This window comes from Cinclus cinclus, chromosome 10, assembly GCF_963662255.1.
Source record: "Cinclus cinclus chromosome 10, bCinCin1.1, whole genome shotgun sequence".
In the NCBI taxonomy this organism is placed as follows: domain Eukaryota; kingdom Metazoa; phylum Chordata; class Aves; order Passeriformes; family Cinclidae; genus Cinclus; species Cinclus cinclus.
In genome coordinates this window covers 8,834,844-8,848,454 of record NC_085055.1, presented here as the reverse complement: position 1 = coordinate 8,848,454, position 13,611 = coordinate 8,834,844, and the positions used below count along the sequence as shown (strand labels likewise).

General features: G+C 58.8%; 1 protein-coding gene across 1 annotated transcript; it reads left to right on the top strand.

Annotated features, from left to right (window-relative positions):
• The first annotated feature begins 5,116 nt into the window (after positions 1-5,116).
• VWA5B2 (von Willebrand factor A domain containing 5B2) lies at positions 5,117-13,430 on the top strand. Its single transcript, XM_062499197.1, has 21 exons — positions 5,117-5,255; positions 5,624-5,785; positions 6,100-6,325; positions 6,431-6,585; positions 7,012-7,143; positions 7,256-7,380; positions 7,509-7,685; positions 7,768-7,878; positions 8,004-8,206; positions 8,487-8,601; positions 8,677-8,862; positions 8,951-9,110; positions 9,187-9,476; positions 10,572-10,797; positions 10,882-11,226; positions 11,297-11,434; positions 11,511-11,630; positions 11,876-11,953; positions 12,145-12,214; positions 12,446-12,554; positions 12,822-13,430. The coding sequence occupies exons 1-21, from the start codon at positions 5,117-5,119 to the stop codon at positions 13,428-13,430; spliced, it is 3,876 nt and encodes a 1,291-aa protein (XP_062355181.1).
• Positions 13,431-13,611: the final 181 nt, after the last annotated feature.

Below are 13,611 nucleotides of genomic sequence, written 5' to 3'. Positions count from 1 at the left end.
GGATGCTTTTCTTTGCCTCAGCTTGGCCTAGAAATGATATCTCAGAGAAAAATCAAAGCTTGTGGGTTTGTTTTTTTTTTGCTGGGGCTGGAGTGGCTGTGGTGCTTGCTGTGATGATGGGAGCAGGAGTCCTGTGCATGTCGCAGTCTGTGTGGATGTGTTGTGATGTGTGCAGGGCCTCCAGCAGCTCCCAGAGCTGGTGGCTGTTATGGGGAGTGATAACACATATCCATGATATGTGTTAGCATCCTTCTCCTGCAAAGGAGAGGGAAGGGGAGCAGCTGCACACTACAGCTCTCCTCTCTGCACTGGGAGGGGAAGTGATATGCCATGGGGCATCTCACATGCGGGAGGGAATGGCTCAGAGTGCTCTAGCAAGGGCCCTAGGGATGCACAGAATGCCTCTTGGCCAGATAATTGTTGACTAAAGCTCAGGGTGAGGGGGTCAGGAAGGAGGAGTGTGTCTCACACTACCGTGTGCAGCAGAGGGTGTCTTCGACCAAGATTTCCCTCTCTTGCTCCTGCTCCTGTGAAACCCATGTCGAGGAGCTGAAGCTGTAGTGGCATATGTGTCAGCTCAGAGGTGAGATCTAAAAATACCTTCTGAGGACAGGGGACTGTTCCTCTTGTGATGCTGCTGGATTTTTCTGCCCCAGTTTGTGCCTGGACTGGCTCCAGGTTCGGTGTGGCTGTGACGGTGGGTTCTGCGGTGCAGGAGGTGGGGGGGACTCCTCTCTGTGTGCTCTATAAAAAGAGCTGCAGCAGCACAATCCTATCTATAGCACAGGGAGCTGCCTGGGAAAGGCAGGGCTGGGATTAGCCCAAATCTGATAGATTTCTCTGGTCCTGCTTGGGAATGTGGGACTGTCAGGGTCTGAAGGATTCCCAATGCACCCTGGGCTGTGGGTTCTCCCTGCCAGGAGACATGTCTTGACTTTGCTGGGATTTCCTGACTTATCTGCACCTTCCCCAGGGGAGCTTGTTGTCACACTTTTCACCCAAAAGCTGGGCTGTCCCTGAATCTCCCCTCTCTCCTGCTCCTCAGGGCTGTGATTTCCCTGCAGCACATGGAGGCTGATGAGGAAAGCCCAGTGGTACTCCAGGGCATCTGGTTTTGGGATGGATATTGAGCATCTACCTGCTCCCAGTCATTTTGTTATGGTCTCATGGCAGCTGAGACTTTTCCTAGTGAAGTTGGTTGTGACACTTGTGGCCAGTATGATTTGTACTGGAGAGTTCAGATGCTTAATGGGGGCTATTTTGCCTCGTGATCTGTTGGGGGCCACAGAGGGTGTGGTTATGTCTCCCAGTCAGACTAACCTTGTGGGTTTTTTTTGCTGCAACATCACCAGGGGTTTCACCAGTACCTTAGTTTGCCTGGACATTGCTATTCTGTGGGTACAGAGCATCCCACAGCCATGGACTCTGCTCTTGACTGGTGCCTGTCACTTTCTGAGGGTATTTGCTGTCCCCTGAGACCCCCAGGACTCCCCATGAGAGCATCCCCAAACCCACCCTGGGTGCCGGTATAGGGAGTGTGTCTCTTTAATGAGGCTGGGCTTGGAGCAGCTCTGCTGCTGGCACAGGGAATGAGGGATGGAGCGAGGGCGGTGAAGGAGCCAGTGCCAGAGAGGGAGCCTGCAGCAGGGAGAGGCGGGGAAGGACCGCTCATCCCCCGGGTACCGCAGCCACCCAGAGGGACAGGGAAACCCATCCCCAGGGAAGAGGGCACTGCAAAAGGCAGGGACCCAGCGGGTGCTGAAAGGAGCCTGCAGCCTCTGTCTCATCCTCATCTTCCTCCTCCAGGTAAGGACCAGAGCCAGGGGCAGGCAGGGCAGAGCAGGGACCATGATGGCCTGGGACCCTGAGGGTGTCCCGCAATTCCTCGGTGTTTCAGGGCTACGCATCCGCTGTCAGGGCAGCTCTAGGTCATAGGAGGGGTGAGACGTGGAAATGAGACAGCAGGGCCACAAAAGTGCTGAAATCACCATCTGGCAGGGACCGGGCAGGGCTGGCTCCAGTAACTGCTGGGAACACGCTCCAGGTTATCGGCAACCGGTCCCTGGCCCACGCCACAGCTGTCCTGTGGTGGAGGATATTGTGACCCTTCTGTGGGGCTACCCTGCCAGGATTTGCCCTTGTCAGGGGAAGACCATGGAGCTGAGACTTTTCTTTTGGGAAATGCCTGTGTTAGGGTGCATTGAGGACAAGGAACTCCTGTTCTCTGACACAAGGATAGGTTTTTCCAGGGGTGTTAGTGGTTCCTGGGAGGCGAGAGCAGCAGTGCAGGTCCTAGAGGTGATGGTGGTCCTGGATGAGGTGTCAGAGTCAGGGTGTGAGTGCCAGCTTGCACGTGCGTATACAGTGGACTCTGCTCTCTGTTCCCACTCCCCAGCGGACAAAGCAGGAGACATCACAGGCTGGAGACAGCCCTTTGCCCCATCCAGCAATTATTTTACCCTTCACTCTTCTTTGGGCTCTTTGAAGCGGTGTGTCCAATGGGTACAAGGCAACAGCACAGTCATCTCCTGTCTCCATGGCCTTTTCCGTGCTCCAGGAGCTGGGATGGATCCTGCTCTCCTGCCTTTGTGCACCATGCAATGTCTCGCAGGGAGGGGTGTCCAGGGAAGCAGGGGGTAACACAGTTGATCAGTAAGAGCAGCAATGGCTCTAGGCACTCTTGTAGAGGCTTGGGCTCCTCTCCTTCCACCCTTTCTTTTGCCCATGTACCTGTCACCAGTGGAAATTTCTGCTGGGTTTGCCTGTGTCGGATTTTACCTCTTTCTTCCCCTGGAACATGCTGAATCCCGACTTGGGCGGGTATTGCAGCAGCAGGTAAAACTCTGACAACACCCCAGGCAGCTAAGGAGGGTCCACTGGGCTCAGGCACCTGCCTCCCTGCAAAAGCTTTGCTGGAAAACTCAGCCTGCCCACAGGCGAGAAGAGAAACATTGATTTATTCTGACCTAGGGAAGAGTCAGCTCCTCGCCTTCACAGACAGTTTTTAGCTGCCAGCACAGAGAGCTACCCCCAGCCTGCTGTAGCCCTTTTATATTGGGGTTGTTGCTGGTTAAACCAGCTCCTGCAGGCAGTAGGTGGAGGGGAGGAAGAAGAGAGGGCTGTGAAGGTACTAGAAATCATGCTGGGGATGGGGAGAGGGCTGGGGACCTGTTGGCGATGCCATGTTAGCATCAGGGGACAAGTGGCTGCCCCAGGGAAAGAAGATGAAGAGGCTGGGGTGAAGACCATCAGGTCTGGTTTTATTCATTACCAGGCTTAGAGCAGCTAGCACAAAGTGTGGCAGGGCCAGATGGGGCCTGTTTACTCTGTGAGGGTAAATGTAAAGAGAGGTGATAAAAAGCAGCCGGGATGGCTTCTCCAGTAAGTCCCCGGTAAACAAGCTGGCAGTGACCCGGCCGACAGGTGGCACGGCAAATAGCGGGCACGTTGCTGAGCATTAAACTGGGTGCCTTGGGAACAAATTAAACAGCTTTGGGGAGAACTACATCTTTAATGGCTCAGTGTGGCTGGGTTGGAGGCGTCCTGGTCTCCAGAGCCTGTCTGGGTGCTGTGGTCAGGGCAGGAACCAGCTGTTGATGTTCCTAATTGTGGAATTGCAAGTGTGGAGGAACAGCAGGCTGTGCAGGGACCTTGTGGCACCTCGTGTGCTGGGAGCACAGTTTTGGGGGCACAGCAGTGCATGCAGCATCCTGCACAGAGGGTGGAGGCTTGGTGATGATGGGGCGTGGTTGGATGGCCAGGATCTGCCAACATAACCCTGCAATGCCAGTTGAGCATGTAAATGGCTCTCCTTTGGTGTAATGGACTGATTTTACTGGGATGCAGCCACGTTGCTAATGCAGTTCTGCACTTCTCCAAGGCTCCCTGCTTTGTGCCAGCTGAGAGTTTGGTCCTTGTGCTGCGTCCAAGGATGTAGCCATCCTCCACTTTCACGGATGCTCTGTGAGAGGCACTCTGTGACCACACGCCGAGGGCACCCCGAGCCTCCCATTATCAAAGCTCTTAAGAGCTGCTCCCAGGATGAAGGCCACTGCAGTGGGGGCACCAGATGGCTCACTTGTACCTGGCTTTGTCCTTGCCCTGGGCACACTGTGTGCTGGAGCACCAGCACATGGCGTGGGGCAGGGGCCTTGCTGCTGCTGGATCACAGGTGCCTGGGACAGAGCAGAGGTGCAGACTCACATGTGGAGCAGACCCCATGCACACTGTCCACAGATCCACACAGCCAGGGCTAAGGCTGACAGGAATATTTTACACAAATATTTGATGGCACAGGGTGGGCTGATGTTGGAGAGATGCCATGACTCCAGATAATTATTTGTGATGCTGCTTCTGGGTATTTTTCCCAAGGGGAAGAGAGGTGTGGAGTGGGTTGGTGCCATGGCTGGAAGGCATCCCCAGCCACCTCCCTTCCTGACAAAAGATGGGACTCCATACACATCCATTTCTAGGCAAAGAAGGTGATGATCATCCACTTGTCAGGCTCCACCCTGCAATGCATTCCCCTCTCTGCTGTTCTTCCCTGCAGAACTGACCTTGTTGTTAATTATTAAACCCCCAGCAAACAGTGCTCGCTGCTTTGTCCTAGTTACACTGTGGGCTTCTCACCCTTCTGGTTGGCTTTTTTTTTTTTTTTAACAAATTACCCTGGTAACCTCTGTGGACAAATGGAGATGGGAGTAGCAGATGCTCCTCTCCCAGCCAGTGCAGAAGATGGCCTGGAGAAGCTCTGGAGCTGCTCTAGGGCAGATGAGAGATGGGTTGCAGGTGGTTGGCCATTATCCATTGTCTTCCAGGGCTTCAGGTTTGCATGTAACCACTGCCCACAGGAGTTTGCTTGCCCTCTCTGTGGGCTCCTGTGGTTTCAGACCTGGTTTGCAAGTGGGCTGGGGTCCAAGGAGAGGATTGGGTCCAGGGCCATGTGTTCTGTGGATGCTGAAGAGCAGCCTGGGATGTGGGAGGGCTGGAGACCTGCTCCTTCTGGCAGGCTGGGCAGATGGAAATGGGTTATGGGCAGAAGCCCCTTCCAGCAGACCCCGTCCCTGAGCATTCAGTGCCTGCCTTTCCTCTGCTCACAGCTGCCCACTGAGGGACCATGCCAGGTCTCTACGCCCTCTTGTCCTGGGAGGCTCTGCCCCTGAAGAGCTCCACGGTGAAGGCTTGTGCCAACGGATACTCCCTGAGCATCACTGCTCACCTCATGTACACCAACCCCCACAGGGAGCCTGTGGAAGGTAAGGGAGGGCTGTCAGGTCTAGCAGGGACCCGGGCTGCCTGCTTGCTTTCCCTAAAAGCCCCTGTGCTGGAGAGAATCCTGTTTCCAGCCCATCTGAGTCCCGACCCCCAAACCTTGCTCAGTTTGGGGAACAAAGATGGAGGCCAGCAGAGTTGGGGCCAGTGTCACACACTGCAGACAGGAGGAGAGTGAGACTGAACAAACAGATTTCCATCACGGAGGAACAGCAGGATTTCATCCTTCCTCTGGGTCACTCCCGTGCCTCACTTGCGTGCGTCTCAGTCATGCTGCGAGTCAGGTTGTCAGCAGGACTCCCATGGGCTGTTCCATGCTGGGATCTGCCTCGGGGCTCTCTTCTGCCTGCAGGCATCTTCATCTACCCGCTGGAGGAGTCTGAGGTGGTGGCCGGCTTTGAGGCAGCAGTGGGCAGCCGGCGGGTGACATTCCAGTTCCAGAACCGGCACCGGGTGCAGGACTGCTGCCTCCAGTGCAGCCCCAGCCCCAGCCGGCTGCACCGCTGTGCCGGGGGTAAGTGCTGTGCCAGGGGTGGATGTTCCTGGCCAGGAGGCTCAGAACGGGCAGGGGAGAAGAGTGGGTGAATACGAGGGGCTGAGAGCCCCTACCAGGCCTCCCCATACCTGGGGGGTCTCTGGGGCTGGAGATCTCAATGTTTCCTTTCCCCTCCCTCCACCTCTTCTGGGGCTCTGTCATCATTCACACAGCCTTTGTGACACCTGTGCTCTAGTGTCGCCTTTGGGAGCAATTAGGGCCACTAGCTACCTCCTCCACAGCCCCACATGCCTCACTAACCTTCTCCCATCCCTCATCTCTCTCCTGCCCAGGCCACCTTGTCTTGGATGAGGATGTGGAGCGCTCCACCTTCATCATTGTCATTGGCACGCTGTGCCCATCGGAGAGCCTGGCTGTCACCCTGAACACAGTGCAGGAGCTGCCCACGCTGCCGGATGGGGCCCTGCGCCTCCTCCTGCCCCCCATCCTCATGCCCCACGTTCCTGCCAATCCTGAGAGCGAGCCGGCAAGCTTGTGTGACGACAGGTTGGCCCTATGGTGATTTTCATGGCTTCCTCAATCTCTGCCATCCCACGGGGGTGATGCCAATGCTGGGTGAGCAGGGCAGGGGGGCAGGAGCCATCACCTCCTCTCCCCTTGCAGCCCCACCAGCTGTTTTGGGGGGCCAGGTGCCCGGATCCAGTCACCCACTGCGGTGCCTGCGGAGAGCATGGATGTCTTTCGGGGACGACCCTACAACCCTTTTCCTTACGAGTTCACCTTTGAGCTGCTGGTGAAGGGCCCCTGCTTGCTGGCAGGTAGGGAGGGTGGCTTGGGTGTTATCAGTTGGTTGTGTAAAACCTCCTCAAAATGTGGGTGATGTTCCCTGGCCCTCCCTTCTAGGAGGATGTGAGGGCCTGTTTCTGGGCATCCTCTTGCACTCCCTCCAGATGAAGAAGCCCCTTTCCCATTCCCTGGGGCTGGGATCCCTCAAAGTCTCCCTGCCTGTGCCTTTGGGCAGCTCTAGGTTAGCATCCTCCTTTCCTGGGTGGTGTGATACACTGGGGAGAGGATGGGTGAGGAGGAGAAGATGACAGGTTGGTGGGGGTGGGCTCCTTGCTGCTGGTCCAGTCAATCCCATTAGCTCTGTTAGTCAGTGATAAGCCACTGTTTGGGGCCTGATGGGTGAGGGCTGAGGAGGGGGGGTTGTGAGGGACTTAACTGCTGCCTTACCTTCTCTGCAGGGCTGGAGAGCCCATCACATACCCTGAGAGCCGACGCCGGTCCCTGGGCCAGTTCTGCCACTACCACCTGTGTCACCCTAGCTGAGCCCCACCGCTATGACAGGGACCTGGAGATCATCCTCTACCCTTGTGGTGAGGGGAGATGGTGCCCTTGGAGGGTTTGAGGCATCACCCCAGAAACATCCAGAGCATCCCTCAGCCACTTGCAGCACAGGGTAGCTTGAAACTCTCCTGTGCCCCCCAGAGCCCCACAGCCCCCACCTGCTGATTGAGGATGGCACCATGACATACCCTGAGTACGAGGCACACATCTGGAGCCGCCGGGATTACATGCAGATTGCCAGGAAGGACAGCAGTGGCGAGAGACAGGTGACAGGGCATAGCTACTGCTGCCCTAGACAGGAGAAGGAAGGGGGGGAGATGGTGGCATGTGGGTGAGGAAGACCTTGGTGTGCTCCAGAGGGTGTGAGAAAGCCTCTGACCTGCCTGGCTCGCAGGTGGCTTTTGTGCAGAAGCGTTTCCACAAAGACATCTTCCCCAACCCCGTGCTGATGCTGAACTTCTGCCCGGCTGTGGAGGGTGTCCCCGGGGACCTGCAGAGTGTCACCCGCGAGATCCTCTTCCTCGTTGACCGCAGCGACACCAGCAGTGGCCCTGACCTTGACAAAGTCAAGGTGAGGCACAGCCATGGGTCCAGGGGTGCTCCCTGGGTGGCCAGCCTTTAGCAGCTGTCCCTGGTCCCTGCTGTCACCTCAGGAGGCTTTGCTGGTGGCCCTGAAGAGCCTCCCATCAGGAACACTGCTCAACCTTGCAAGCTTTGGCGCTGACATCAAGCCGCTCTTCCCATCCAGTCGCCTCTGCAGCAATGTGAGTATCACAGGCAAATCCTGGGCACCCACAAACCCCTCTTTGTCCTCCTCCCAGCTCCCTGACTTGGGCTGGGGGCTGCTGAGCCGTGGGACCGCTGCAAGGCCAGCTCTTTGTGCTGACAGGAGACGTTGCGGCATGCCTGCGAGCACCTTGGCGGACTGCGGGTGGACCCTGGTGGCACCAACCTGCTGGCAGCCCTGGGCTGGGCGCTGGCACAGCCCCTCCACCACGGCTACCCTCGCCAGCTATTCCTCTTCACCAGTGCAGCAGTGGGCAATGCAAGCAGGATCCTCCGACTGGTGCGCAGGCAGGCCAGCACTGTCAGGTATGGTGTTCTCTAAATCCCCCGTGATGTTACCATTGATTTCTTCTTGTGCAGCCTCAAATCTTACCTGTGCCTGCCCCAAGGGTGTCCTTCACCCATCACATCCCTCAGCCCACTGGCTCAGCTCTTCCTGGGGTGCCCCAGCCCAGCACAGAGCCAGGGCAGCCCTCTGGCTCTCAGATACCCCTCCCTGCCTATCCCACTAAAGGGCTCACCAGTGGGTTTGCCAGCCCCCAGCCCCAGCCTAGCCATGGTTTTCCATCCCCTGGCTCTCCTGCAGGTGCTTCTGCTTTGGCATGGGCCCGCGGGCATGCCAGCGGCTGCTGAAGGCCATGGCCAAGGTGAGCCGGGGCCGTGCCGAGTTCCTGAGTCCGGCCGAGAGGCTGCAGCCCAAGGTAACACCCAGGCAGGGGCATGGGGGGCACTGGGGACACTGCCATATCTGACACTGTCTCCACTCCCCACTGCAGCTGATCAAGTCCCTGAAAAAGGCGATCGAGCCTGCCATCAGTGACATCACCATCGACTGGTACGTCCCCGACAGCATGGAGGCTCTGCTCTCGCCCACCGAGCTCCCGGCCCTCTACCCCGGTGACCGCCTCATCAGCTACTGTGTCCTCTACAGCATTGCCCGCTTTGGTGACAGGCGCCCACTGGTACAACTGGCACTGCCTGGGGAGGTTGGCATGGTCCCAGTGCTGCTGCCCCGGCTGGGGGCTGATGGTGATGTTCTCTCTCTCCTAGGGCCAGGAAGGCGCTTGCCAGAGCTCCAGGGGTTTAGCCTTTCTCTCCCAGCAGGAAGTGCCCAGTCCTGGGGAGAGCCGCCAGCCACCCCAGAGCAACCCAGGAACTGGGGATGCCTCCCTGGAGGTTTTTTCTGGAAGTACAGAGGTGTCAGAGAGGAGTGAGTGGGGTCCAGAGCTGGGGCGGGGGGCAGTCTTGGGAGCCATGGGCTGACAGGGTGTGTGCTCGCTGGGCAGGTATTGATCCTGTTTCTGGGGGAGACATCTGGAAGCGGATTTACCAGCCCTCCTACATCCAGGAGCAGTATGTCCTGACACACTGTTCTGTCAGCACTGACCGCAGCCAGGGGCTGCTCTCCCGCAGCTCCACCAGCAGCGAGTCCACTGGCTCCCGGGATGTGGCCCCTGAGGGTGGCTCCTCGGCCCCTGGTGCTGATGTCACATCCCAGCAGGGCCAGAAGAGCCTGTCCCTCTGCGAGTCCTCCACCAAATCTGCCCCACTGCCCTCTGTCCCAGCTGGCACCAAGGTAAGGATGACAGTGGGGTGCAAGGGCTCATGGTGTGGGGGTTGTTCAGGTCTTAGCTGGAGGCTTGCTGTCCTGTTGTGCCCAGGCATCTGCCCACTGGGCTGGGAAACAGAGCGCTGTAGCCTGGATTTTAAGCAAGGATCGGCAATACATGCCATGAGGATATTCCTTGGGTGGTTTTGCCCTGCTGAAGTGGGACAGCTGGGGACCAAGCAGCTGGTCCCTTAGTGCCCCTGGTCAGCAGTCAGCTGAGTGTCTAACAGACCCCTGAACCAGCTCAATGACACCTTAAATCTGCAGAAACAAAAATAAAATAACTGGGCTGGCATCATGGAACAAATCTGTTGAGCTGGAGAGGAAGGGCTGGCTGGCTGGGCTTCAGCCTGGCTCCTTCAGCCCTCAGTCACCACTGTCAGATGTTTCACTAGCGGTGGGCCACATCCCTGCTGCTTCATACCTGGCTTTAAAACCCAGCTGGGTGGCTGGGATGGGGAAAGGCAGCTGTCCTGGTGACGATGGCCCCAAGGCTTGGTGAGGCCAGCTGTCACCCGGGACCAGGACACCCTCCTTCCTGATGGCACGGCTTAGGTAACCCATTCCTGTCACACAGCAGCACAGCTGGTGACCTTTGCTGCTGAAATGTCAAGCGTAAGTGATTTCCCTGCAGAGTAAATGATCCTCCCAGTTCCCTGCTGCCAGGGCGAGAGGTGGCATGGGTGCCACTGCCCTGACATGGCTTTTAGGGGAAGCATCTCAATACAGGGGCATCACTCTGCTCTGGGGAATGCATCCCATTGTAACATCATCCAGTCTGATGATGCCTCACTTCTGCACACACACAAATCCCTGGCTACTCCAGCATCAGCCTGAGTCACTCTCCAGGGATGTTAGCAAACTCCTATGTGGGTGCTTCCCATGTCTGTAGTGCCAGGGCAGCAGAGCCCTGGAGGAGGCAGCTGGTGCCAGCCTGCAGTGCACTGGGGCTGATGACAGTCAAGGCTCCAGCCAGCAGCTGGAGAGGCTCAGGTGCTCATCACAGCTCAGTGCAATATGGGCTCAGTGCTGCACTTGCCAACGGCCTTGTCCCCACCACAGGTGACAGTGTCCCTGAGCACAGAGGAGCTGGCACGGCAGAAGAAGGTGCTGGCACGTGCTGCCCTGGCTGGGCGCAGTTTTTCCACACCACAGGGGGAGCTGGATGCCCATCGGCTCTGCCAGGCCCTGGAAAAGGTGTCACAGAAGAGGAACCAGTCCCTGGAGGGGAGGCTAGATGAGCTGGGACCCCAGCCACAGCAAATGCAGCCTAGCACAGTGGAGTCAAGTGTGTGCTGGCGCTGGGGATGAGGGCAGTGGGGATGGAGCCAGGTGCCCCTGCCTTGCTGAGCCACTCTTTGCCATTACCCAGATAACCTCCTCTCGCCCACCCACCTGGACTGGGACATGCTAGTGGAGCCTTCCTACCTCTTCAGTGCCTCGCCAGCGCCCGAGCCAGGGCAACCCAGGGTGGGTGATGCCAGCATGCCCCTGCGCTGCCAGGTGGTGATCCACGCGCTGCGAGCCGGCAAGCCGGTGTCCTGGGAAGTGACAGCCTCGCTGGACTCACTGCTGCAGCCCCGGGAGAGGCTGGGCAGGGAGAACCCGCCGCGGCGGATGGCCAAAGCCTGGGACAAGCCACTGCACCGCCTGGCAGCGCGCTCCGTCGTCAGGGACAATGAGAGCGTGGCACAGCGGGAAGCCAAGCTGGAGCAGGGTGGGTGCCGGTGCGGCTCCCCGGTGCGGCTCCGGCATCCCCCCCGCTCTAACTGCGCTGCTCCGGGCAGGTTTTGCTCGCCGGTTCCGCCTGAAAGCCGTGCAAACCAGCAAAGCTTGCAACGTGCCCTCCCTCTACACCCGCCTGGTGCCCGTGGACTGTACCACGCAGGCAGCCCTGCCCGCAGCCCCCGAGGTGTGGGGCATAGGTACGGACGAGGACCTGGTGGGATGGGGAGGGGGCAGCAAGGGCACAGAGGGTTGAGGTGGCATCATCTCTTGCAGCTGGCTCAGGCAGCCGGACACAAGCTGCTGCAGCAGGGAACTGGCACCACCGGCGCTCCTCAGCGGCTCAGGGGCAGCAGCAGGATGTAGAGGAGCAGCATGAGGCCCCTGGTACTGCAGGTACTGACTTAGACCTTTATGTCAACTTATGCTCCCCGGGGATCTGCACTGGGGTCTCTGGAGACCCTCAGACAGTGGCTGTGTGGGGCTGGTCCTGCCTAGGGTGCTGTGGACATTGGGAAAGAGGCATCTGCCCCGTATTGGGGAGGGAGATGTGGGAGGACAGCATGGCAGCCCTTGAAAGCAGCTGTGAGGCATGAGGGCCCCTGGAACCTGGGACCCCACAAGACTTTGCTCTTTTGCAGAGCGAGATGAGATCTCCAGGTCTCTGGGCAGCATCTCCTCCCCTACCTTTGGCTGGGAAAAGCAGAACTATTCAAACGGTGTGTCCAGGCTGGAGAGGGCCAAGGGGTGGATGAGGGTGGGAGATGGGGTACCCTCGATGCCCTGCCACAGCTGGAGCATCCACTGTGCCCTCTGTAGCCTGGGCAGATGGGCTGAGCTGCCCCACCAGGCAGTGGGACGCCTCTGGGTGCATCATGCTCCCACTGTATTTAACTCTTCCCCCTTGCAGGGCCTCCATCCAGCCCCTCCACCACCTCCATGGGCTCCCAGAAATCCACAGAGAGCATTGCAGGCTCCAGGTGACACTGTGGGATGAGGGGATGCAAGGGACCAAAAACTGGCATGTTGTGGGGAGAGGGGGACAGTGCCACTTTTTTGGAGCTGCTGGTCCCCTGTCCGCTGCCAGCTCCTGCAGCATAAGTGGGGAGAGTGGGGGTTTGGTGCTCCGGCCCCTTCCCTGCAGCAGTTTGGTGTCCGGCTGCCTTTCAGGAATTCCTCCCAATCCTGTTATCTTGCCTGTGACCCCACAGGTTTAGCCTGAGCAGGCGCAGGGGTCCCAGCCTAGCGCTGCGCCCGCATTGCCTCAGCCCAGAAAGCGAGCGCTCCAGCACACACGCGAGCCATGACTACCTCCCGCTGGTAAGGACCTGCTCCCTGTCCCCAGTCCCCATCCCAGCGGGGGGAACCTGCCCTGCTGGGTGCCAGCTGAGCCACCCAGGTCCTGCCCGGCAACACAGCAGCAAAAGATGTTCCCAGCAGGTGCCTGCTCAGCCCTGCTGCATCCTTAAATGTCTCTGGGGATCTTGGCTGGCTTTTGGGGGGGCGTTACACTGTCCCTGTGCCCCAGGGACACTCCTGCCGTCCCCAGTGTTTGGTGCTGATGTGGGTCTGTCCCCCCTCATGCAGGTGCAGCTGCAGCAAGCCCGGGGGCCATTCCAGCTCACTGAGAGCTTCTCTGAAGTGGTGCAGATCCCCCTGGACCGCCTGCGCCGGGCCTCCCCCTATGCCTCCCACCGTGCCAGCCTCAGCCCCTTGTCCCCAGGGGCCAGGAGCATGCCTGAGGCAGGACCCAAGGCTGAGGAGTGGGAGGAGCCCATCAGAGTCCCGCAGCCCAGCTCACCCCCATCCTGCAGCACTTGCTCCGAGGTGCCCAGCGCAGCCGTGTGGGCACAGGTGGACAGTGGACACGTCTCTGAGTCTGACACTGGGCCCCACTCGGCTGCCCCCTCTGAGGCCGGTGTGAGTTGCCAGGACACGGGGCCAGAGGATTTGGAGAGTGCCAGCTGGGCCACGGCGGTGGCCTTGGCGTGGCTGGAGCATCGCTGCGCTGGCTTCTTTGAGGAGTGGGAGCTGGTGGCAGCCAAGGCGGATGCGTGGCTGCAGGCACAGCACCTGCCCGAGGGGGTGGACGTGAGCTGCCTCAAAGGGGCAGCCAGGCACTTGTTCCTGCTGCTGCGTCACTGGGACGAGAACATCAAGCTGAACATGCTGTGCTATAACCCCAACAACGTCTGACGGCCGCCCGAGGGGCCAATAAAGACACCTGGCTCCCAGCCACCTGCACTGGTGTCTCTATTATGAGCAGAGAGCTGCTGGCTCCATTCAGGCCATGCCAGGACTCACCAGAATCCTAGAAGGGGGTCACTCCCTTCCCAGCCATCTCTGATGGGAGGGAGCAGGCAGGGGAATAGGAAAA